The sequence below is a fragment of the Aedes aegypti genome, chromosome 3 (assembly GCF_002204515.2).
Source record: "Aedes aegypti strain LVP_AGWG chromosome 3, AaegL5.0 Primary Assembly, whole genome shotgun sequence".
NCBI lineage: Eukaryota > Metazoa > Arthropoda > Insecta > Diptera > Culicidae > Aedes > Aedes aegypti.
The window spans coordinates 102,097,565-102,122,252 of record NC_035109.1 but is presented as its reverse complement, the minus strand read 5'-3'; the positions used below and the strand labels follow the sequence as shown (position 1 = coordinate 102,122,252).

The 24,688-nt window shown below is 36.8% G+C and overlaps 1 protein-coding gene across 2 annotated transcripts in view; it reads left to right on the top strand.

Moving 5' to 3' along the window:
• Positions 1-24,688, top strand: part of LOC5563584 — a 125,305-nt gene that overhangs the window by 64,372 nt on the left and 36,245 nt on the right. For both annotated transcript variants that reach the window (XM_021849290.1, XM_021849292.1), the window contains exons 6-11: positions 366-496; positions 13,961-14,114; positions 20,641-21,041; positions 21,174-21,515; positions 21,579-21,816; positions 23,325-23,576. In XM_021849290.1, the coding sequence (XP_021704982.1) occupies positions 366-496; positions 13,961-14,114; positions 20,641-21,041; positions 21,174-21,515; positions 21,579-21,816; positions 23,325-23,576 (1,518 nt within the window). The remainder of the gene's footprint in view (positions 1-365; positions 497-13,960; positions 14,115-20,640; positions 21,042-21,173; positions 21,516-21,578; positions 21,817-23,324; positions 23,577-24,688) is intronic.

The following is a 24,688-nucleotide window of genomic DNA, read 5'->3' as shown; positions in this document are numbered from 1 at the left end:
GGGCACGCCAATGCCTACGAACCTCAGCCCGAGCGCACTCAGATCCAATAGAGTGGAGCACATGAATCATAGTCATCACTCCTTGGTATGTCGGTGATGGCGCTATCATCGCTTTCTCCAATCACTGCATGTGCTAATAAGCCGCTTTACCCACGGCATGTGTTACAAATCAACACGTGTTCAATGTATGTACGTGAAGTTGTTTTATAGTACCTATTGTAGCACTACTAAGAGAATCTATTGAACTCAATAAAGGATACAAATGTTCGATCTTAGCTAATCGGCTATTGGTACATCAACCCTAGTTGAATGATTTCATTTGGCGTTTCCATTTTTTTCTCTTGAATTCATACTCTACTTCACAGGGAGACTGGGTCTATCCGTACCGGCCGGGAGACTACGCAACGCTCACCAGGAAGTACCTCGGCAGCCTTTACTGGTCGACTCTGACGCTGACCACGATAGGAGATTTGCCCACACCGGAGACCAATGCAGAGTAAGTGGCTTTTTTTTTGCTTTTCAACAGACCGAGAATGAATGGAACGTTTAATTTATTGCTTTAGGAAGGAACGATGGCTTTATGGTGTCATAAATTTTAAATCTGGTTTATGGAATGGCCCGCTCATGGAACGGTGGAGACAATTTTGGCAAATAGGGATCAATCTCAAATGAAATTATAGATACAAAGACTCAAAATCATATTCGTGCAGTGAACATCGCGATTTATGACCACAATATTCAAAAAAAAAAAGTTATCAACTTGAACTCAGTTATAACAATATTTACTGATACTTTGTTATTCTACGAACAAATTAGAGTTCTTATATCATTTGACAGTTCAAACAACATTTTGTGATATCAGAGCGCTATACGAATATTAATTTGAGTCACTGCAGGTATTTTTGAATAAATTGGAAAGTCTTCATGCAAAATAAATAACTTCTAATAGACACGTGGTTATCAAATCTTCACATTTCCATGGTGAGGCTCCATAGTCCAAATCAAATATTATCACGAACTTTAACTAAATCATCCCCGTTCAGAGTGGAAAATCAACACGCCCTCCAAACAAACACGTTCATCCGGAGCGAATTTCCCTAATCCTGTGTCTGTCTCTTTCTATTTTCCACACGTCCTTTTCTCGGGTACGGGTGTGTGCAGACCGTCTCAGTCGGCGGACGGCCCTAGATCTCTTCCTCGTCGTGGACTCAAATCCCGACTGCTGCAGTTCAACTCAAGCCGCGGGTATGCCAAATGTGTGTTCAGCGTTGATCCGATGGCTCCTTCGACTTCTCCTCGAATCAACCATCGGAAGGTCGGGAAGCCACGGACAATGACTGGATGATTAACCCATATCACGTGAACCGGGAGACCCCGGAAGTCAAAGTTTCGAATATAATGCCTTCCCTAACAGTAGGTTTCTTCACTCAGGGTGCAAACTCCAAGCACCCAGTCCTTCCAGCTAGTCTACGACGTTTGTGAGGAGGAAATTGGATTACGGCGAAGATTCTGGCGGAGAAAGTCATTCGTAATTTTTTGATTCCTCCAGATTTGCCTTCACCGCGTGCGACACATTCACAATCCTTTTCTACAGAGTATCTAGATCAGTTACACGACCCGCGTCGCACAATGGGATCGTTTCAGAAAAAAATAGTATCAAAAGCTGTAAATTAATTTGAGGTTGAGCCACAACGCGAACACGAGCAAAGAAAAAAAAATTCACGAAAATAAAAATTTCGGAAGGTTAGTGTCTTCGGTAAGTTTGTAGAATGCTTTGATTTCGTTCTCAAGGAGAAATGATGAAAGTTTGGAAACATATTTAACCTCAAACCTAGTATTTGTAATTTTTCCATTATTTATTCATTATGTCAGCTGAAGTCTCATGGAAATAGAGTGATCGGGTCTCACAGGACACATTAAACTCAACTATTTTTTGAAAAGCATGGCCTTTTTTTACACCAAATAGTTTTTTGACCTTTTGTTCGGTCAAATTGCAATCTATAAACTTGTGATGTTCTGTAATTTCTTAAATCACAAAACTAAACAACTATGTCGAAGACACTGGATAAGTGAAAGTATTGCTTCGAAAAACATAATGTTTTTATTAAAATCAATACTCCTTTTGAGAATGTACTAGGTAGGTTTCTCATGTGTCTGAAATTTCAGGCATAAGTTCACTTTTGCTGGCACTACCACGTAATGCTTGAAACATTTGGGTTTAACGGGCGAAATATATTGTTGTCTCTATAGTTATTTGATTTTTATCGTAAAATACAGATTATTATTTATTACACTTTACACTTTTCACGTATCGTAACCGAAGCCGAAGGCTACTGTTTTGACTCATATTCCGAACACTTAAGGCCAACAGTGACTTTACATGTAACTGGTGGGCACAAATTAGCTCATATTTGTGAAAGTTTTGATTTCTTTGCAAAGTCTAATTGTTAGTTGTTGAATGTGCCGATATAAATGTTTATTTAAACTTTTTTATATTGTTTTTACTTAAAAGTATGAAACAGCATTTGAATTCAAATGCCGAACACTGTGTTCATTCTGTCTCATATTCCGAACACCTTGATTCGAATTCCGAACAGCATGAATCAATCGTATTGAAATAAATAATTTCGCAAATAAATTAATCTGAACTAATTTTACTGACCTCGCACTAGAGAACCATCACTTCTCTCGTGGTATAAAATAGATTAGAAGATGATTGAATTGAATTGAAATTGACTTGCGTTTCCTAGTAAATTGATGACACATTTCAGTGAAACATTTCAACCACATCGCCATACAAAAACAGAGTGTTCGGAATTTGAGACAAAACGGTACTACGATTTGATGCTAAAACTGAGCAGTTTTAGTGTGACAAAGGTGTTGTTTGAATGTGTTGTTTTGTGATATAAAAATATACAGTCTTGTGCTCTTGAAAATTCGTCGTTTTATAATCACCAACTTGATCGCCTCATAAAATATATTTTTTGTTCTTGCTCGGGTGCCCTATTCAGTTTTATTAAAAAAATATTTTTTTATTATTACTCTGGATGCAAATTCAAAACAATGCCCTAAAGACACCTATGAGCTAAAACACATCTGAGAGGCGTAAATTTTCAGTGTCGTCCCACTGTGCGCCCATAAATGACGTAGCATTTTTTGGCCAATATATGATACCCCTTCGCCATCGTAGCCTAATTTCCCATACATGTTTGAAGTCGTAGACTCCCTCTCCCTCTGCAATGCTACGTAATGTATGGATGAGATCAAACAACTATGATCATAATGTTCAAGTTCAACGTTTTCAGTTAAACTTAATAATTAACCTTTCGGTTGTCGCGCGAATTTATGTATCGCGAGTAGTCGCGCGTTGTACTTTGTACAACACGCTTGGTTTTGCGAATATCCCAGGAGCCTAACTACTTAGAAAGATGGCGTCTCCGGCAAAGTTGTTCAGTAGCTCAAATGTTTTTTTTTATGTTTAATCCTTAAAGTTCGAGATTGGGTAAAATAATGATGGTCCTAGCTACGCATCAACTTTGTCGAAGATGCCATCTTTCGTAAAGGTCAGGATCCTGAAGTATCCACAAAACAAAAGTTTCATGCTCACTAGCACCGCCTAGTATCAAAATTTTGAATCAACTAGCTCGAACAATGATAGTCTCTAACTTACTGAACAATATTGCAGAAGATGTCATCCTTCTAAATGGTCAGGATGCTGAAATATCTGCAGAACAAAAGTAAAAGGTCCATGCCACTAGTGCCACCTAGCCGTCAAATTCAGAAATAAATGAGGTACCATCAGATAGCGCTCCACCTCCAGAACTGCTTTACTGAAGACCCCATGTTTCGAAGTTATCTGAATTTTGAGATATATCGATTTAAAATTGCGGTCTACTCATTCTATGTAAATTTGTTGATTGTACCGCATTATAAAGAGCTATACTGTAAACAAAAACTGTTGAGTATTGATCTCAAGAAGATTTTTGAGGAATACATTTTGGTTTGGAGTCAATAGATATCTTTATTACAAAAATTATAGCATATAAATCACAACTGTTGTACAAAGTGCGACAGCCCGAAGGTTATCCAAGTACCGTTAAGTCACCAGTCACCGTGCGGCCTCCATTCACCGTGCACATATACAAATTCCTACAGAATATCCATACATTTTTCACAAATTATTCTTTTGGCGGCAAAACAAGATAAAACTGATGGAATGAAGTAGTCTTTGTCACGAAGCATTTTGAAAAACCTAGTTTATGTAGTCAAAATCATGAGAATTCTGCTTGATAATGAGATATTTCAACACTCTTAGTAGAAATGCCAAAAATTCACATTTTTCATTTTAACGATAGAGTATGAAATTTTTCAAAATTTCAACAAGTTTCCACTGTGGATACTATTAGTAAGATGTATTTCATCGTATGATTTTATGCAAATTAGATTTTTTTTATTGTATTTCAGTCGAAACCCAAATGCACGGTGAATGGATCCTGTTCAATATACATGGTTCCTATTACCGTGCATTAATGTAAAAGGCATGAAATTATTCGGTAATATTAGATTTATTGTTGTCATCAAACTACTTCATAATTATATTTTGAGTGAATATGGAGTGGTTTGGAAAATACAGTCAAACCTCCTATAACGATTTTAATGAAAATATAATTATTTAGCCAATTTTTAAACTTTTTATGGTTTTTATTGTAAATGAAGATTTGAACACTCTAAAAATGAGTCCGCACACTACTAGCAACATACTTGCTCCATCAACAACGTTTCTTCAAGATACAAAATTAAATCATGACGAAAACTATACGCACGGTAAATGGTGACATAGAACGGTATGAGGCGACCTTAACATGACATTTTGAAACATAATTTTTGAGTAATTTTTTGTTATACATCATTAGTTTTAGATTTTTCCCTGCATTATTATATAATCGCACGCTACGTAGTGGTATTCTAGTACGTTTTAAATGATTTGGAACAGTTGTATAATATTTTGAAGTGTAAATTTTTCTTGAATGCACGGTGAATGGTAGCTTGACGGTACTCCTTTGAGTCTAGGACTTCAAACCTACATGCATAACCAAACCAGTGACCTTTGTGACGCCAATGAATAAGTGTTACTCCCAAACAGACTCTCCAGACAACATTTATCCAGAAACGTATTTGAGTGAAGGCTTAACATCTAAACGCGTAACCAGAGATCTTTCGAAGGTTTATAAATATGCTCCATAACCAAGCAGACTTCAACAGAATTTTGTCAAGTTTGGAGTCCTGCAGCTTCCTACGCTTATCCAAAAAGTCCGTTGAACCTAGGTCTACGGATTAACAAACATAACCAATAATCTCTTGACGATAAATCGACAGGGTTTACACTTATGTTTCTTTATTTGTACAATTAGGGTAACGGTCGAATTTTGAACCCCCTAAGGAAGTGATTTTAGCTTTTTGTCCCAATTAATTAATTGCACAGCGTAACCAAAGCGTCAAAGAACATGCCAAAATGTAGAGAAAAACTTCCTTTACAAGATAAAAATGCCCAAACGGTCATGTAGGATCCAGAAAACGTCGAAAATAATTGAATTGTGATGTACTGCTTTTCATTATTTTGGACACACCAATACATTTTGGACCCTCAAAGTGTATATTTTGGACCCCGGTGTTTTTTATCGTTTGGCGACAAAGTCCACGACACTGGTTGTATAATATGCTTGCCCATAGTCTAATCAATCGATTGACAATGGAAAACCGAAGAAATTCTACGCTTTTAGTCCAGAAATTTGAAAAAAGTTTTTGTTTAAATTTGAAAAAATTTCTGACGGCTTTAATTTTTGTGTGTAACGTGTTGTAACGGTTGTATGGATGAACCGATTAAATTTAATTGATTTCAGATAAAACAAACACATTTTCTATGTACAAACGGTTGATGCAAGTACGGAATAGTCCTATCTTTCCATATGGCATGCGAATTGAGTTGGTATTTCGAATTAAACTTGGAAATTTGCAAGAAAATGGACCAGGGGGTCCAAAATATATAGGGGTCCAAAATATATTGGTTACCCTATGGTGAATCAAGTTTAACATTTTTCGATTATATGTTATTGGAATCCTTCTAGTAACGGCCTTGAGATCTATGAGCGTAACTTGTAACTTTTCTGACGTTCACCTTAAACGTTCATTGAGCTCAAAACTTGACAGAACATGGTTTGTGACTCATCATATATGTTAAATAAATCATATTCGTAAATCTACTGAAGATCACTGGTAAAACTTCTTAGATAACCTAAAACAATCGTTGAGCTCAACCAATGTCAAGGGTATGAATCTCATTTTCAAATTTACGAAGGATCACTGGTAACGCTTGTAGACCTGAAAGCCTGTACTCAAAGAACTTCTTGTATAACGTTGAATGGTCGTTAAACTCAAAACTTAACAGAACATTTTTTATTACCCTGTTTGTATACAAAAAATAATAAGAATAAAAATGAACTTCGAACGTATAACTTCAGCACGGCTCATCCGATTTGCACTGCGTTCATTTCATTCCAGTAGTTTCCACGCAAAGAAGGTTTATGAAGTTAAAACATAATATATTTTAGAGTATTGTGGTAGTTTTTAAATTTTTGGTTTCCCATAAAGTCCCGTGCAAAATTTTGGGTTAATCCCATTGAGAACATACAAAAGTGATATGTCAATATCTCTGTATTATACGTCCAATTTGAACCAAGAATTTTGCACGGGAAATTATAGGGAACCAAAACACTTAAAAACTATCCCTCTATAGACAATTACCCAATCTTTTTTCGAAAATTGTTTTTTCATAAATGCTTATATGCATTCATCGATTTCTCTTCCTCGTTGCTCATTTTGCGTTATTGCAGAAAACTGTTTTTTTTTTCGTGACATATTTTTATGCAGTAGGATGAACAATCACTATATGTTTTTTTTTTAATTATGATTCGAGGTTTACGGCTAAGCAGCCAAATGGGAGTTTAACAACTACCGAAAAACTAAACATTACCTATACTTTGCACTAGGATTAAACGGACAAATGGATGTGAAATTTTCAAAAAAGTAATTAGTCTTCTCGGTGAGAATCGAACTTACGACTCCTTGTTCACTATATAGGGCGCTTTACCCCTACACCACGAGAGGATTAATGGACGCAGCAGTTAACCTAAATTCGATTTCAGCTCAATAATCACGTGGTCCTCTTTCGCAATGCGCACCTATCTACTGAACAGGGAGTCGTGAGTTCGATTCTCACCGAGAAGACGTGTAACTATTTTCACAAATTTCACATCGATCTGTCCATTTAATCCAATAGCAAAGTATATGCAATGTTTAGTTTTTCGGCTGCACTATATCTTGCTTCACTAACAAGAAACATTACAGATTTATCTAATTAAGTGAAGTAATTAGCGAAAGAGAGGATCGATGAAATGAAATCGCTCATGTCAGTTAGGCCGTATTGAAGTAATAGTGTATATTTGGTTTTTGATTTAAAAGAAAAACACAATGGGCATCACAAAGTTTGTCAAATGACAACTAGTTTGTGTATAAATGTTGTTTATAAAACTTTGAGAGTACTAATTATGCTTATAGAGCTGAAGGGCTGAACCCAATTGAGTTTTATGATTAACTTCAATAGCCGCTGATCTCAAAACTTGATAACTATATGAACCTGTGTGAACATTAGTCTTAATTGTAATGTTTTGAAAGGTCACACATTACACTAATAAGTATAAATGTCATTCATAAACCTTCGAGTGATCACTAATTACGCTTGCAGATCTGAAGGCCTAGTTCTTGTTTTTATGGTTAAGCTGCATGTCAGGGCAACATTTAAAAAAAAATCGTAAGGTCCGTTTTGATGTTACGCCTTTTGTAAGTTATAAGTCCACAAACTCAAAGGAAATCAGGGTCATTTAAATATTTTTCCATTTTCCGTGATAATCAGAAGAAATAAACCATCAAAGCTTGGTTTAAAGTTAGTTTATCTAGTTGTTCGAATAAATTAAATAGATATGCTGAGATCGTAAGCCATGTTCAACTGTTGTCGATGTGAAATTGCAATCACATGTCATGGAAGGTTTTCAAAATTTACTGAGTTCTCGTTAGCTCAAATATTTAAAGACATTACGGAGCCAGTTTGATCATGTTATTTTTTTTTGTTTCACGATATTCTGGAAGATCCATGTACTCATCCATGTTTCAAACAAATAACTATGGCAGCTGGTGATAAAGCTCTAGGCATTAGATAGGCTCTAGGAAAATTGCTTCCGGAAAATTTTAAATGATAGATTCAAAAGTCATGAGTGCCAATGATCGTAATGCTTGATCACTGTAAGAAATTGTTGGAATGAATAAATAAGAACAGTTTTGAACGGATTACTATAAATTACATTTGAAAACGATTTGTTTCGCGATTCACCACAGACTGGCGCACGACTCCCCTGGGGGGAAACTATGGATTAAAGATTACATTTTATATACAATCCGAGAAACATTATCAACTTTAATATAAAGTAATACACTAAGAACTAGCCCGATATTTTTGTGTTTGCATTCACCGATTATAGCTGGTTTTTCTAAACCAAACTAGACTATGTACACTGTGTGAGCGATTGAAACGAAAACTTACGAAGAAATAGTTTTTTTAAGTAGGATTGAGTTCACTTTATAGTCATCCTGCATAATAATCACTATGCCACTCAACAATCTACGATTTTCCGAAAACTTCAACAGAAAGTTATACAGAAAATTCATGAAGAGATTTTGTATCTATCATATACCTGTTGAATCTCGAAAATTAAAATTTCTTAACCGATCTCTTGACGATATGCTTGACGAGTTTATCGAGTTATCCACATTAATCTGCTGCAGAAATTATTTCACAATTCATAAAACATATAAAATTGGCTCCGTAATGTTTTATTGCAATTGAGCCTATGCAGAATTATAAAATTGCAAAAAACTTCTACTTCTACTTCTAATGGCAGTTTGGTGTTAGGTATAGTAATATCTCTTGAATCTATTTAAAATAAGTGCTTCATAAAGAGCGTAACTCTAAATTTTGTCGATCTTGTGATTCAAAACATTTCCCAGAGGTTATAATTCACAAAACAAACCAACTTGAAACCAAATTTTGAAGTTATATTCGTTCTGACAATCACAGTAAAGGAAAAATCTTTTGAATATCATTAATTTCCTTTCATTTTGCGGACTCATAACTTCAAAAAGGCATAAATTCAAAACAAACCCTACGATTTTTATAGCTTTTTAAGCTGCATAGCCATTGAAAACGACTGGTGAGCTCAGAATTGTTAGAGATTTTTTTTCTGCTAATAACGGTCTGGCGAGAGAGATCAAGTTTTTATTATAAATGTGTCGATATGCATGTCGAGTCAATAGCAATGCCAGCGCTTACTATCACTGAATACAGTCATAAATCGATATTTTTTATATCTAGTGAGCTATAAGCTCAACGTTAAAAATAACATTTTTCATTACTGTATGTTTGTATGAAAAGCATCATATTTCTTTATCTTAGTAGCATTCACGTTCCCACTGTATTCAAGCCTGGTACTCACTTCAATGTTCTGTGAGGAATCTTATAGTTAGTCATTTATTTTTTTCTTAAATTGTCATCTATATTTAGTTCGAATAATTCCTTCAGAAATAGTTCCTGTTTTTTTGTTTTCAAAGATATCATAATTGTTTCTACTGGAAATTTCTTCAGAGACATCTACAAAAACCTATAGGGATTTCAAGAGCCTTCAGAGAATTATGTACATGAACTGTTTCCGAGAAATTCTTTCTTGAATTTAGAAATTCTCCAGTAGTTTTGTTTTTGGCACATATAATCTAAGAATTCTACTGGATTACAGTACATTGTCTGAACATTGCTTTTCTTCAAGAGTTTTCCACAGGATTAATCCAAGAATCATTCCAGAAAATACTTGGATTTCTTTTAGGATTTGAAGTGGGTGATAATCCTTCATACAGTATCGGACATATAAAATGCACCAAAGCCGTTTTCCCATACAAAATGGTCAAGTTCAGAGAGCTATATCTCTGCCGTTTCTCAACAGATTCTTTTCGTTTTTTCTGTGACGAACTACAATCACAATTACACAATTATCTCAATTTTTTTAAACTATTGAAAAAGTTATGTGAAAACTATTTATTTAAATGTTACAGATAGGTTGAATTTTGATATAAAAAATGCACCAAGACACAATACAACATTGCTGAAAACACTAAACCTTAAAAAAATAAAACATTTTTTATTTTTTTTTCCCAGCTTTACTTTGTGGCTTAAACCTTAAGATTATTTACCTAGGAGAAAGAATCGACCGTGATTGTTTTATATTATTTTTGTTATGGCTATAGCGGTCATGCGACTCAAAAACGTGTCTGTGTCTTTTAAGGTAAAGGGAGTCTATAGAAGATTTTTACAAATGATGGAAATGCATAGGTGGATAAGCTCAATAAAATATCAGTCTTGTCGCTCTCTTGCGACACCTATCCACCTATTCATTTCCATCATTTGCAAAAATTTTCTATAGACTCCTTTAACCTTAAAAGACACAGACACGTTTAGACACGTTTTTGAGACGCATGACCGCTACAGCCATAACAAAAATACCTTAAGATTATTTGCTATAAACATGTTTAAGAACCTAATGATTTTAATCGTTTTTTTCTGAAATGCTCCCATTGTGCGTCGACGAGAGTTCTTTACCGTAAAGGGATTGTGAACGTGCGAAAAAGATATTCTGGAGGCTGTCCGTCGATGTAAAGAAACGCGCGCGCGGAATGTGTTGAAGGCATCGAAGACGACGAAAGGGTCTCACAATCAGTAGTTGTTATCGTCGTTGGAAAACTTGGTGGCCGAAATGGAAACGTGACGTGACGTGAAGGGGTGAAAATTTGTTCGCGAATACCATTGTGTTGTTGATTGCATGGTAATTTCATGCTTATGCTCGTGAAAAAAGGGTTATATTTTACTGCAAAGGACTCGAAAACGCTAGCCAAACAGGAAATTCGTGTAACGCTCTCTTGATTGATGGTTAAATAACGAAAGGAGATGCTTGTTTGCTCGTTTATTTTAGCGGATGGATAGACTGGTTCAAAAATAACATGTTTTAGTAACAGATTACGATTATTGTTGAGTACTCTCGTGCTATACGTACACAAATTATTTCTGCTGGTAATGGGTTTGAGATTACATTAAGCAATAACACAATAATTCTCAGTGCTACAAAACCAGTACTATTCAGTGCTACTTTGTCAATATGAGTACTCTCTTTGAACCTTGTAAGGACTCGTACCTTCGATTTTTCGTTGAACCCGTTGACAAAGGTTAAGTTTCGTTAGAAGTGCCATTTTTGGAAAACGTATTGAAAAAACACATCTCTTACAAGCTCGTTTCTGAATATTCACCGAATATGGTTAAAACCATGAACAAAAGAGAAAGATGAGTCTCTGTATTCACGCTTTCCTACCAAAAGAGGCGGAGTTAAAAACTGTGATTGTACTTTCGGCTACTTAGAAGGCATAATTGACCAAATCTATTAAACTCATATAGTATGATAGAGATATTATATTATTTTGTCCATATCATACATATTTTTGAACCAGTCTAGATGCCAGTAACATCATCCCATACACAAGCACACGAAAGCGTCAAGCTCAGATTTCTCTTCCCTCACGTCTCCAATTCGGCCCAAGCTTTTCCTCCGCCATCGTTTCCGATCGTCCTTCGGCCCACCCTCCTGCCGGGGGCATCCACCCGAAAGCAATAAAAATAAACAGCACCGAATTCACTCATCCAAGCAAATAAATCAAAGTTTTCGAATGTAATGCGATAAACAGACATTAAGGCGCGCGTTACGCCTCGCAACACACCGACAGCGAGAAACGAGTGAAGCGCGCTGTATTGTGCTTGTTATATCCCTTTTATGAGCTTACACCGCACCGCACCATCCATGCCTTGAGTCAGTCTTTGTCCACTTACTGCTGCTGCTAAGCAGAGGTCTTATGCGCTATGCTGCAGCAACAAGCAACGGAAAACGAAGGAATAAAAACACGCAACCGGGGCATAACTTTAGGAGGCGCGCCGTCATCATCAAACGAGTATTCTGAGACGTGCTTCGGCTCGTAGTTTGGGGCATCGGCCGGAAGGAGTATAATGGGATATTTATTCTTCGGGTGTTCTTCGCCATTCCCATCCCATCCCTTGTTGACCGCCATCATCAATGGGAGGTTGATGATGTGTATCGAGAAAAAAGTTTGTCTGAAGGTGTCCCTCAAGAGAAAATAAACCATACGTGTAATGTTCCTTGCCGAAAGGAAACAATAGCTAGGATAAGAGATGTGTTGGACTCGTTGTGTGTTTGTAGTGTGCACGTGCGTCTGGCTGTTGTTCATGTGTGGTGCGAATTCTTTATTCGCGAGACAGCCTTCAAATAAAACTTGATTGATAGTTGACTGGATAGCGAAACTGGAGGTGATTTGCCCATGTTAAGGAAAAAAACGATTTTGATGTAAAAACATTATTGTATGCTCTTTTTTAATTATGATCTGATAGACAAACATATTTTCTATCAAAAAGTAGGAACTGCCATCCATTTCTATTTTTTTGGTGTCAATATCTCCAAATTTCAAAATTGCGTGTTTATTGTCAATTTAATGTGCCTGTGCGGTAAAACGCGCCACTGGAACAATGTTAACGCCAGAATGTACGATGATAGCATATTCGTTGCATACATCAGGGTGATTGATCAGATGTTATTGTTCAATAATACTATACATTCTGATAGTATTATTCGCATTTGTAAGGTTCTAATTTGCGCGTAGCTTCAGCGTGGCATTATGTTTGCCTATTGCCCCACGAGTTGATTAAAGTCTAGGTCCTTAAATACGTTTAAAAAAGAAAAATTCAATACTTTTTTCGCATGGAATACAAAATATGGCAATGCACAATTTGGCCCTTGATGATAGTTTAAATGATTTATTAAATGACCTGAAAAATTACCTAGAAGATCGTACAAAATATCAAATTAAACAGCAAAAAAACTTTTATTTTCTTTTTAACGATTTTCTTGAAAACAACACATAAACATATATATGGAGAAGCATGTTTACCCATTTTCTAAAACCTCAGTATAATAAAAACATTGCAAAATACGTCATTCGTCCAAATCGAGGGTGACGCATTTTGCCCCACTTTTAACCTCAGTATCCCTACTTTTATTATAGGTTGGGCCATCCGTTATGAGCATGAGCAATTGAGCAAACAAGATTGATATCATAAACATCGTAGTTGCAAACCGAAATTGACTCAACACTCCTCGAATATTAATAGTTAACCAGTTGAACAATATTCTAACTGTGCATTCTTGTGCAGACTATTGATTACGTAAGACATTTTTGGCGATTTTTGGAACCCTTCTCTCCAAATAGTAAGATATTTTGTATGCAAATTTAGAATAATTTGTATGGTGCGTATGAAATCTCGGGTCGAGATCCATGTGTTCTTCGTTATTACTTGGACAAGCATAATGATCGGACTTAAACGATCATGGGCCTGACGAGGAACCAAAACCAAGACGTCTTCAGCATGGATAAGCTATGCTACTAAAATATTGTTTCTGGAGACCATTTTGTTCAGAAAGACGTTAAATAAAATCCTCACTAATGCTATAAACTTCGCAAATATTCGTATTCATAAATGGTTTCAGTTATTTGATGACCTACTTACCTCTAAATGACATTCTAGAAATGGAACAAAGTAAGGCGAAACGTAATTATATTCGAAAACTTTGATTTACGGTCTTGCTATTGGTGTCTCCGGTTCATCTGTATGGAAGCCACCCAAAACTCAACTAATTCTCAGATATTTTCTCTCATTTTCCCTAACCAATCCCATAACCATCCTCTCTAGGTACGTCTTCACGATTGTTAGCTACCTGATAGGTGTTTTCATCTTTGCCACCATCGTCGGTCAGGTGGGCAACGTGATAACGAATCGTAATGCCAACCGGCTGGAGTTCGAACGACTGCTGGACGGTGCCAAAACGTACATGCGACATCACAAGGTTTGTTCCGCTTTTCGAATCCATTCGGGTTCATTAGGGTTCCAAAATTTCGCCTTGTCAGAAAACTTGGGGTCTCATCTTTTAAATGGTAGCTTAGGATGTTACAATTAAATTTTTGTATGGTGGAAACTCTAAGAAATTATATTAAAAACTAGAAATTAAAGTTTGCCCAGTTGAGGTTTTCGAAAATAAAATCCATTTTTTTCGACAAAAATATAGCAAGTTCAGCAAAATTCAGTGACAATCATTTTTTTAATTTGTTTTTCTCAATCCTCGAATATAATACTATCTGGTGAAAATCATTCACATCATGTTTGCTCGGAAATTTTGCACAATGGTGTTATAAACATTTAAAAACTATGCTTTTTCTATATTTTTTTTTTAAATCATCAAAGGTGAGTATCAAACTTAACGCTTATATAATTCTTTGCCTATCATAATACTGCATTACATTACTATAAAGACTACCCTCTCGAGCCACCCAACAAGACGGAGCACAGTGTTATGTGCGCCGGCCAGAAACAAATCATCATGTTTTATGTATACCTCCATCCACAGAATTAAATAGGAAGCATTACTTGTTCACTTCTCTCACCTCTTAGAGACGAAAAAAGTTGTTATCAGTATGCATTTGAATTGTACGGTCAAATGTAGTGTATAATATTATATATTCATTTTTTTTCTGTTAAATTGTGTCCAATATTGATTTTATCACGCATAAAATGTTTTGCAACACTTGTGATATAATATACACCTTTTAAGTGTTTTGAAATTGTAAAATACGTGGTTGAAGCAAGCGTATGATATTTTAAACAATATAAGGCGAAGTAGGTCGTCATTGAAATGTGTACTGGTTATCGATGATTTTGGCTAATTCGTCTCACGATTGTAAAATAAAGAAAATCATTCGGTTTTGCACTGACATAGCTGAAATAATATGAGCATACTTTCTGCAAGTAAACGCAAGTAGTGATACTTTCTTGAATCAATATTACTTAAGATGACTGAGTTTTATCGTTTTGAAATTGCAAGCTACAAAATCAACATGGCTGCCAAAACGAATGACGGGCTACTTAGCCTTAAATTCCAAACATAAAAACTGACATCACTTCCAATCAGTGAGAATTGTGTGCTCCATTCATAAACAATTTTGGCCCAGTGAATTCGTGTTCCGGTGCTGTTTCTTAAACATAAATTCTATGTATTAAGCCCTTTTCAAAAGCCATTCAAAATTGGTAGCCAATGTTTAGGCCCGGTAGCACTGAAACCCTTTTGCATATTATTTTCATTGGGGTGAGAAACGTCATCTAATCTTATTTACTTTCCGCCTTTACATTCAGAGTTCTTATATACTTTACGATGCTAAGTTGGTTTTAATCCCATCACGAATTGAGTGGACAAACTGGTTGCTAGGGTAAATCTTTTCAAAGTGATTTTATCACGAGTATCAAATTCAGCAGTAAGTACGTTTTTATGTATTTATTTAACAGTTCTATATTCTACACCAACAAACAACAACAGGGTGTGTGAAGAAGAAGTGATTAGGTAGTGAGTGAATACAACAAAAACTACATGTTTGCATAGCATAGCATAGACTGACTGTACATGTCAATGGTTGCTACGGGTTGCTAAGGGATGGGAGTTTCCGCTTAATCTTGAAGTGCAATTTTAGCAGATCTAATATTATTGATCAATAACGGCGCCGGCCAAGTCCTTACAGTCAGTTGGGATGGGGAAGCAATGTTAGGGTGCAATGATTGTGGCTTCTAGAGACCGAGAATACCTCTGCATCTCCACAATCACCACGGGAAGAGTGTTTATTAGTGAGGGAGGAAAAGATCTGAGAGTCACCTTTGGTCGGTGATGCGATCCATGGACAAGGGGGAAATATACGATTATATTTAAAGCTAGTTTTGTATTTTTGTCTCGAGAAGTTTTTGGTAGAAGATTTAAAAATACGTCAACATTTATAATGTCGAAGAATACAAAATAAGTTTTTATTAATGGCAAAAACTGAAAATTACATGTATATATTTTAAATTATATGAAACAGGAATAATGCCGACACTTGTAGTGATGAACCATACATAGTTTGTTTGAAAATTACATATGAGTATTACTGTGCATTTTGTCTCGAGATAGTAGAAGTTTTAAAAAATACGTCAACATTCACAATGTCGAACAATTGAGAAGATATTTTAAGGTATGTCAAAAAGAGAAATATATATGTATGTTGAAATTGTATAAAACAAGCATAATGCCGACACTTATAGTGACGAACCATACAAAGTTTGTTCTAATATTACATAAAAGTTACGCTTTCAAGAAAAAGGCGTTTTCATAAGCATGAAACGAACTCACCAGTTGGTAATTCATCCTCGACAGAACACAAAAAAAAACACAGCAAAACTTCTTGGCGTCCCGAAAACAAGCCGTCTTGCCTGGGCTTTCCCAAACACCCAGCAAGACGCACGAAAACAGGGGAACAAAGTTCTCCGTCGACGAAAACACGCGCGAAACCGAGAACAAAACATATCCGACGACGCAAAAACGAACCGTTCTTCTTGGGCTTCATGAAGCACTACTCACACAGCAAAAACTACATGTTTGCGTTCAAAAAGTAAAAAATATGAAAAACACATTATGGAATGCTTTCAGTTAAGAATCCACCCCTCTAAGATAAGGTTAGTAATTTCAAATACTCATTTTTTGTGATCGCTCTCGAAAGCACTGTGAAAAGTTTGGGAAGTGGGAGCAGAAAGTGAAGGGGGAAGTGAGGTGCCATATTAGAGGCCATTTTGATACTCAAACAACTATGTTATTAAGTTATTTTAATATTCACAGTACTGGGAGCCGACATCCATGGGTGTAGATTTATGTCAGAGGGCGAGCAACCTCTAGAATTGATTTATGAATTTCACATAAAACAATCATTATACACAGCCCCTACACCCTTTTTGTATGAACTTAAGAATCCCTGCAGATATCTCTGAAATATTTTTTCGAAGCATTCCTCTAAGGAATCCGTCAGAAATTTCACTAGATATTGTCATTGGATTCCATTAGAGAATTTTCCTGGATTTGTCTTAAGTTTTAATACCAGTTATGTAATATTCAAATAAAAACTTTAGCAATAAAAGGCTTCAGCCCATGAGTTTATACTTGCATTGGTTGCAATTATTCCACTGTGAACTATTCCAAGTATTTCTCAAGTAATCTTTCGAAGAGTTCCACAAATGATACTAATGATGAATTTCTCAACAGATTCCTTTGAACAATTTCGTTTGTATTCCTTTGAGAATAAGCATAAGCATAGATGGCCGTACAATTCGTATTTGCTACTTCGTGATTGACTAGAATAATAGAAGTTGCACAGTGATTTAATGAATGGGGCTTAGGATCAGCATACCATTCTCAATGTGCACAACTCAAGAGCTCAAATTTTATAAGTCAATAACGGCGCCGGCCACGTCCTTACGGTCATCGGGGAATGTTAGATACTAGAGACCTAGATCACCTCTGCATTTCCACAGTTGTCATGGAAAGGACATTGGGTTAGTGGGTACCTAGATCTGGGAGTCACCAATGTTTGGTGATGCGATCCATGAATCACGCCTAACCAAATTCACAAAATAATTCAATACTCGCATTGTACGCCGAACAAGTGTTCGTCACTCGCCCACAAAGGAGCAAGCGACACGATCAATAGATCAAACACTACTAACGAACTCTTGACAGTTTTATTTTCTCAGGAGCTCTTCTTTGAGCATAGTGTAAAAGTTTCCTACAGAGATAAATATAATAATTTCCATATCAATTTTCTCAACAATTTGCAAAAAAAGTCCTCAAGATTTTTTTTTTTAAAGTTTAGAAATGTTTTCAAGAAGTCATCTAAAGATTTATTCAGGATTTTTAAGAGTTTTTTGATACAGAAATTTATGAAATCCAAGAATTAATGTCTGGAGGAATAACCTATGGATTGAGCAGTTTTTTTTTGTAGTGTTCTTAGAGATACTCATAAATAAATTATAATAATGAAAGTGAAACCCGAAGGAAGCATTGGATGAAGCCCAGAAACAATCGCTGTACTGTATTCTAATTGAATTCTTAGAATGCCCAAATTTCAAAAATCACTATATGAATTATAAATGTTTCAGGACTACTAGAATAGTCAGAGCAGGAATGCTTGGAAAAATATACATGGAAAATTAATAAACTAATTCCAATTATTTGTAGACTTCTGCAGGTTTTTTTTTAAGAAACCCAATCAGCATATCTGTAGGAGTTGCTAGGATAATAGCTTAAATCTATTCATGGCAAATTACAGGAAAAATCCTTGGAATATTTTTTTGGGGAATCCTTGTCTGCTACAATGCTTGGAGATGCTAATAGTAAAGGTTTGGTATGATTTCTGTGATAATTCTAGTGGAGAAACTGAATTTGTAAAGAAATCTAAAATAAGCAAGTTGCATTTAATCAAGGATTTCTAGATAAAAAAAATTGGAAAACTGTTTTTTTTTTTGAAGGATTTCATGGTGTTCTTCGTAGAAATAATAAAGCAATTCAAAATGCGATTTCATTACTTGTTTTTATCTTTATTAACGAGATTTTTAGCCCCGGGCTAGTTCATCTCGGGACCAACGGTTTTACTTCCCTTCCGAAGGAAGTCATCACTGAAATTTTTAGTGACTATCTCGGGGATGGGATTCGTTCCCAGGTCCTTGGCGTGAGAGGCGTGCGTTCTAACCACTACACCAGGTCTGACCCCATTTTCATTAGTGTTTAAAAATAAGTTTTGTTAAGATTCCATCGAGCAACTCTTGAAGATGTTTTGAGAAATAACTGGTACAGTTAACTCTCCCTTACTCGAAATTGAGGGGAACATCGAGTTAGGGAGGTATCGAGTAACAGAACACAAAACCAGTGTAACTGCAATCTAAAGGACCATCGAGTTAGCCATGAAAACCAACTTTTACTATGGTTCTCTAACTCGATATCGAGATACGGAATATCGAGTAAGGGAGAGTTAACTGTATAGAGATTTCATTATTTCATTATTCATTAAATTCACCGGTGAAATCAAATGTTAACTTCCGGAATAAAAATATTAGTAGGCTGACAACGTTTTCTGCAAAAAAATATTGGAATGGTTATCGAATAGTCTTCCTGAAGGATCATAAGAAAAATATATAGTGGAAAATAAATTGCAATCCCAGAAGACATTGCTTGCGAATGTGTGGAGTTATCTTTCATCGGATTCCTTTATGAATTGTTCGAGGAATTCCTTAATGAGTGCATTTCAACCAATAATTACCCATATGCTTGGCAAAAACCTTTTGAGTTTACAGATACATACCAGATTTCTGTCAAATTTCTCGCAAGATCCATTGCGAACTGTTGTAAAATGTTTGATAAATTTTTGGTAGAAAAATGCATTAAAAATTTTATATTTGGCGTAGGTTTCGGGTTAAGATCAGAATGTTTGAGGGTACCCATGCTTTTCCAATGGAGAATGTAAATTATAGGGGAAGGGCATGAAACCTTACCAAAATCAATATAAACTGAATGTAACATTAATAGTCTATTGTGGTCGTTTCGGGAACATGGTCACCGGATATCGGTTTCGATAGGAACCCTCAAAGAACATATCATGCACTGATACTTTTCGAAGGATCGCAGTTCAAAACTTTTTGCTCATTTACATATCATAGGTTCTGATAATTTTCTTCACTCTGTGATAGGTTCCAATAGGATTTCAAATGGCCACTTTTGGAACCTCTAGTGCCGTTGTCGTATGATGACTTAAATTTCTTATTTTTTTATACAGAAGTTAATAGATATCATTTGAAATCGATCGAGAATTTGAAAACTTTTTTGTCGGTCTCCAGTACTGTAAAGGTTTAAATGCATTAAGTTAGGGGTATGACGTTTTCAGAAATACCCACTTATGGCGTTTGTTTAATACCCACTTTTGATAATGTAAAACATATTTTCGAAGATGAAGGTGAAAATGAATCGAAGCCAAACCTCAAATTTTCAAGAGCACAAATCTAGAGAACCGATCACCCGTTTAAGCTGAAAACTTAATCGATTGGTCACCACCAGCTGGTTTTCAGCTTAAACCCATGTTTGGTTCTCCAGATTTGTGCTCTTGAAAATTTGAGGTTTGGCTTCGATTCATCTTCACGTTAAAAAAAACAAGTGTGCAAAATTTTTGTGGAAAACACACACCGCATGATTTTTTCTTCCGAGATAGTTTGAATATAAGGATCCGAAAAAAGGTATCATCTAGGCGTATCATGGAGTTTTGCTAAGCTAAAAATATTGTTTTGATATTAGTCACGAAAATATGAATTTTTTTTCAAAAATCTAAAATGGTTAGTTCTTAAAGTTTCTCTCCCATACAAAAGTTTATTTGTAACATCTATAATTGTCGTTTGGAGGCTGAGTCCTGCATGTTTTCTGGCAAAGTAATATTTTCGAACACCTTAAGGTTCATATAACAATTCTACTTTCTTCTGAGCAGGTCCCCGGTGGAATGAAGCGTCGCGTTTTGCGGTGGTACGACTACAGCTGGTCCCGTGGTCGGATACAGGGCGGTGGCGACATCAATACGGCACTCGGTCTGCTTCCGGACAAGCTGAAAACCGAACTGGCGCTGCACGTGAACCTGAGTGTGCTCAAAAAGGTAACAATTTTCCAGGAGTGCCAGCCAGAGTTTCTGCACGATCTGGTGCTCAAGATGAAGGCCTACATCTTCACGCCGGGGGACTCGATCTGCCGGAAGGGCGAAGTGGCCCGCGAAATGTTCATCATCGCCGACGGAATTCTGGAGGTGCTGAGCGAGACGGGAAAGGTGCTAACCACGATGAAGGCGGGCGATTTCTTCGGTGAAATCGGAATACTAAATCTGGACGGGTTGAACAAGTGAGTATTGGTGATGATGTTGTTCAAAGATCAAGCCAATTGATCCTCTAGTTTAAAATAAAACAAAATGGGTTTTGAGTATTCGAACAAAGAAACGATCCAGTTTTCATCTGTATTTCCGTGTATTTCCAGGCGAACGGCCGACGTCCGCTCGGTGGGCTACTCGGAGTTGTTCTCGCTGTCCCGGGAGGACGTCCTGACGGCGATGAAGGACTACCCGGAAGCACAAGAGATCCTCCAGACGCTGGGACGCAAAAGACTGATGGAGGTGCGCTGCGTGAACAAGAAGCACGCCAGCAAACATGCCGCCAAAGAACACCACGGCAGTGATCATAGCTCAAACGTACACAACACACACAGCAACATTAACAACAATAACCAAGGTGATAGTAGTGATAATAGTGCCTCAAAACGTATCGTAGATAAGCTAAGAAGTGATGTTAAGGGATTGAAGAACGCGCTGCGAAAGTCGAGGTAAGTCCCGTCCCAAAAACTCCGATTAGCCTGTTTGAACTCTGCGGGTTCTACCGATTGCAGAACGGGAACTACTAGACGTAGCAACGAATCGATCGAGATGCAGCCATTGCAAGGCAATGCCAGTGGCGGCAGCGGAAGTGGGAGTAAAACACCCAAAACGGCGCTCCGAAGGATGGCGAGGGTCAAATCGGAAGACATCCACACGGAGGACGAGGGCAAGGAAAACGACAAAGTGCCAAGTCCCATTGGTGCCGGGCTTCCACTGCTGCAACGACTGCGGCTCCTCAAGGAGAAACAAGTCAGTTATTTGACGATGAACCGCATTTCGCAACTAACAAACAGATCGCACATCATCCTCATTAACCCCACTACTACGAACATAACACCCAAAATGCACACTACTACTGTTTTGAACACCTTTTGTTTAGGCGAGTGTTAGACTAGAGATACAGTAACCCTTTGCTTATGTATGTACACTGAAAAAATGTTGCTTTTAAACTGATGCATTCTAACTCTTCCGCAACGATTGGACCAACAAATTTACAATGATTTCACCAACAACTAATCCAATAATTCGTCCAGGCATGCTTCGGGCTACTTAGCCTTAAACGTTAAGTCTGGTTACCTGTGTTTCAAGAGTTATGTTTATTACCCATACTCGCATAACAGTTCCATTTATATAGGGAATCCCATAGAATATGGGACTGTTTTGCGAGTATTGGCAGTTTAGAATGAACAATATCTGGGGAATCCTTTGAGAAATTTTTGGACGAATTCTTAAAAGTTAAGCATGTTACAATGGATCACTTTGGATTTCAAAGTAAAATAATTAAAACAAAATAAATGACGACATGCATTCCATGGTAATTTATTGAATGTTTTTATGCAAAATGCATAATATTTCAAAATTCGGTTCAATTACAGAACTAGAGGAACATTTTTTTCAGTGTACTACCCATGACTCCCGATAGGCTACAGTCATCTTAGATTTATATTTATACACTACAAAAACATCATTCCCAGTGTGGCGCTATGTGTGTATGTGTCAGTGACCCATACTTGTTTAAGAATTTAAACCTTCGCTGATAGTAAGAACAAACCCGCAGCACCACTGATTTTACTATTCAGTTTTCCGTTGGAGCATTCGTAGCTTAGGGGCTGTCCATTAATTACGTAAGGGTTTACGGGGGGAGGGGGGGGGTTTCAGATTTCTTACGCGTCATACAATTTATTTTTTATTTTCATACAAAAAATCTTACCATGGGGGGAGGGGGGGTTGAAAAATCGCAAAAATTGTCTTACGTAATTAATGGATCGCCCCTTATCCGCTTTATGCTGAATTCTCCCTTACCCAGTCAGAACACAACTACAATACAAATACTTGTACCCATCAGATAATGTTAGTTAGGATTTTCACATTACATTTAGAGAAACAATTGAGAAACATCCACACAGACCAAATCTCATCGCATTCGAAGACACTTTCAAGATCAATGTTTAAATCCTTTTAAAAATGTATATATCGATAGTACATTAGATATTAGAGCGTTTTCTTTTCTTTTCTCTTTTTCTTTATTTCTATGTGTGTGTAATCTGCACGTGTACCCCACAAATAATCACCACAACCACCACCAAAATATGTATCTGAAAATTAATATACCAAAAAACCACCTGAAAACGTTGATCACAATAAATGTGTGACCAACTCGCCGTCGAACCACGTGTCACGTTGTTCAAATCCAAATTATGCAAAACAAAACCCCAAACGTGAACTCGCGAATTTGACAAACAAACAAAAAAAAACAGGACCGCGAAGAGCGTGCCGCGAAAGCGTCCTCTTGTGCCGCGGCCGCGACTGCCATCTCCACAACCACCACAACTACAACCGCACAAATAATCTCACCGCCGCATACTCACGTAACCTCTGCCATATCACCGCAGGAATCGATACAGGAGGAACCGGAACCGGAAGTGATTGGGGCCGGTTTGCCCCTGTTCCAGCGGTTGCGGATGCTCAAGGCCAAGGAGGAACGCCTGGCCAAGGAAGCGCAAGCGAAGGTAATCCGCTGACGGCGGTTGTCCGGTCCAAGCTGTCATTCTTTTTTTCTAGTGTATTGATAAATTCAAGATTTTTTGAGCGCTGGTCAATTTTCAAAACGTTGGTCGTCGTCAGTTGTCATCTTAGGCGTGGTTTCCCAATAGGCTTCGCTGATCTGCTGAGTTTTTCATGTGTCCATTGTCTACTATTCTATCTTCGCCATAAATACCCTTTTGTAAGCTAAGCCCTTTCTCGTAGTTCTACAAACATCTCGCGGACCTCTAAACATAGATATACTAGAAATGAAAGTGAACGGAAGCCTTACAAAGATCTCATATCAAATCAACAGAGGCAGGCATATTTACGGGTCACTTCTGTAATCCGACAGAGTGCAAGATGATCCCTGCTAAAGGGTGTACACACACAATTATTTGGCAAAACTCGCACGTTCAACCAATCATCTTCAATATTTTCTCATGCTGTTATAAGGTTTTAACGTTTTGAAGTTTACATGTAAACGACGAAACACGTGTCAAATGTACAAATTGAAATTGAAACACAAAATTTGGATATATTTATAACAGGAATACATATCATTAATTGTAAATTGAGGTTTGCATAGATATAGATACTAAATTTTGATCAGAAACTTAACCAAAAAAGTTTAGTTCTTGTTGCACAATATAAGTCGGATCAGCTGATAGCTGATGGACTAAAACTATCAATACCACTAGCCAGCTATCAATATCACTTTGATTTGACAACCACAGACTCCGAAAAAATCTTTTGATTTTACGTCTTTTGGATGCACATAAAAAAGCGATCCAAATGACGTGGATTTGTGTCACATTTTAAATACGATGGTGTCTGATTCGGGAAATGTCAATCATAGTGGCATCGTTTTCATGTCCTTCATCATGTAAAATTACATTTTTCGTTCAATACATCTCTCAGAACACATTTTTTTGTCATTTCATCACTTACATCATGTGTCATTCAGTCATAATGTGAATTACGTCCACAGTAATTTTCATTATTTTTAAGAGTGCAACAGCAGTGATGCGACATCGCACTCTAGATCATGATCACTGCAGAATGAATCCAAGCTATTAATATTTTTCAGTGACCAACA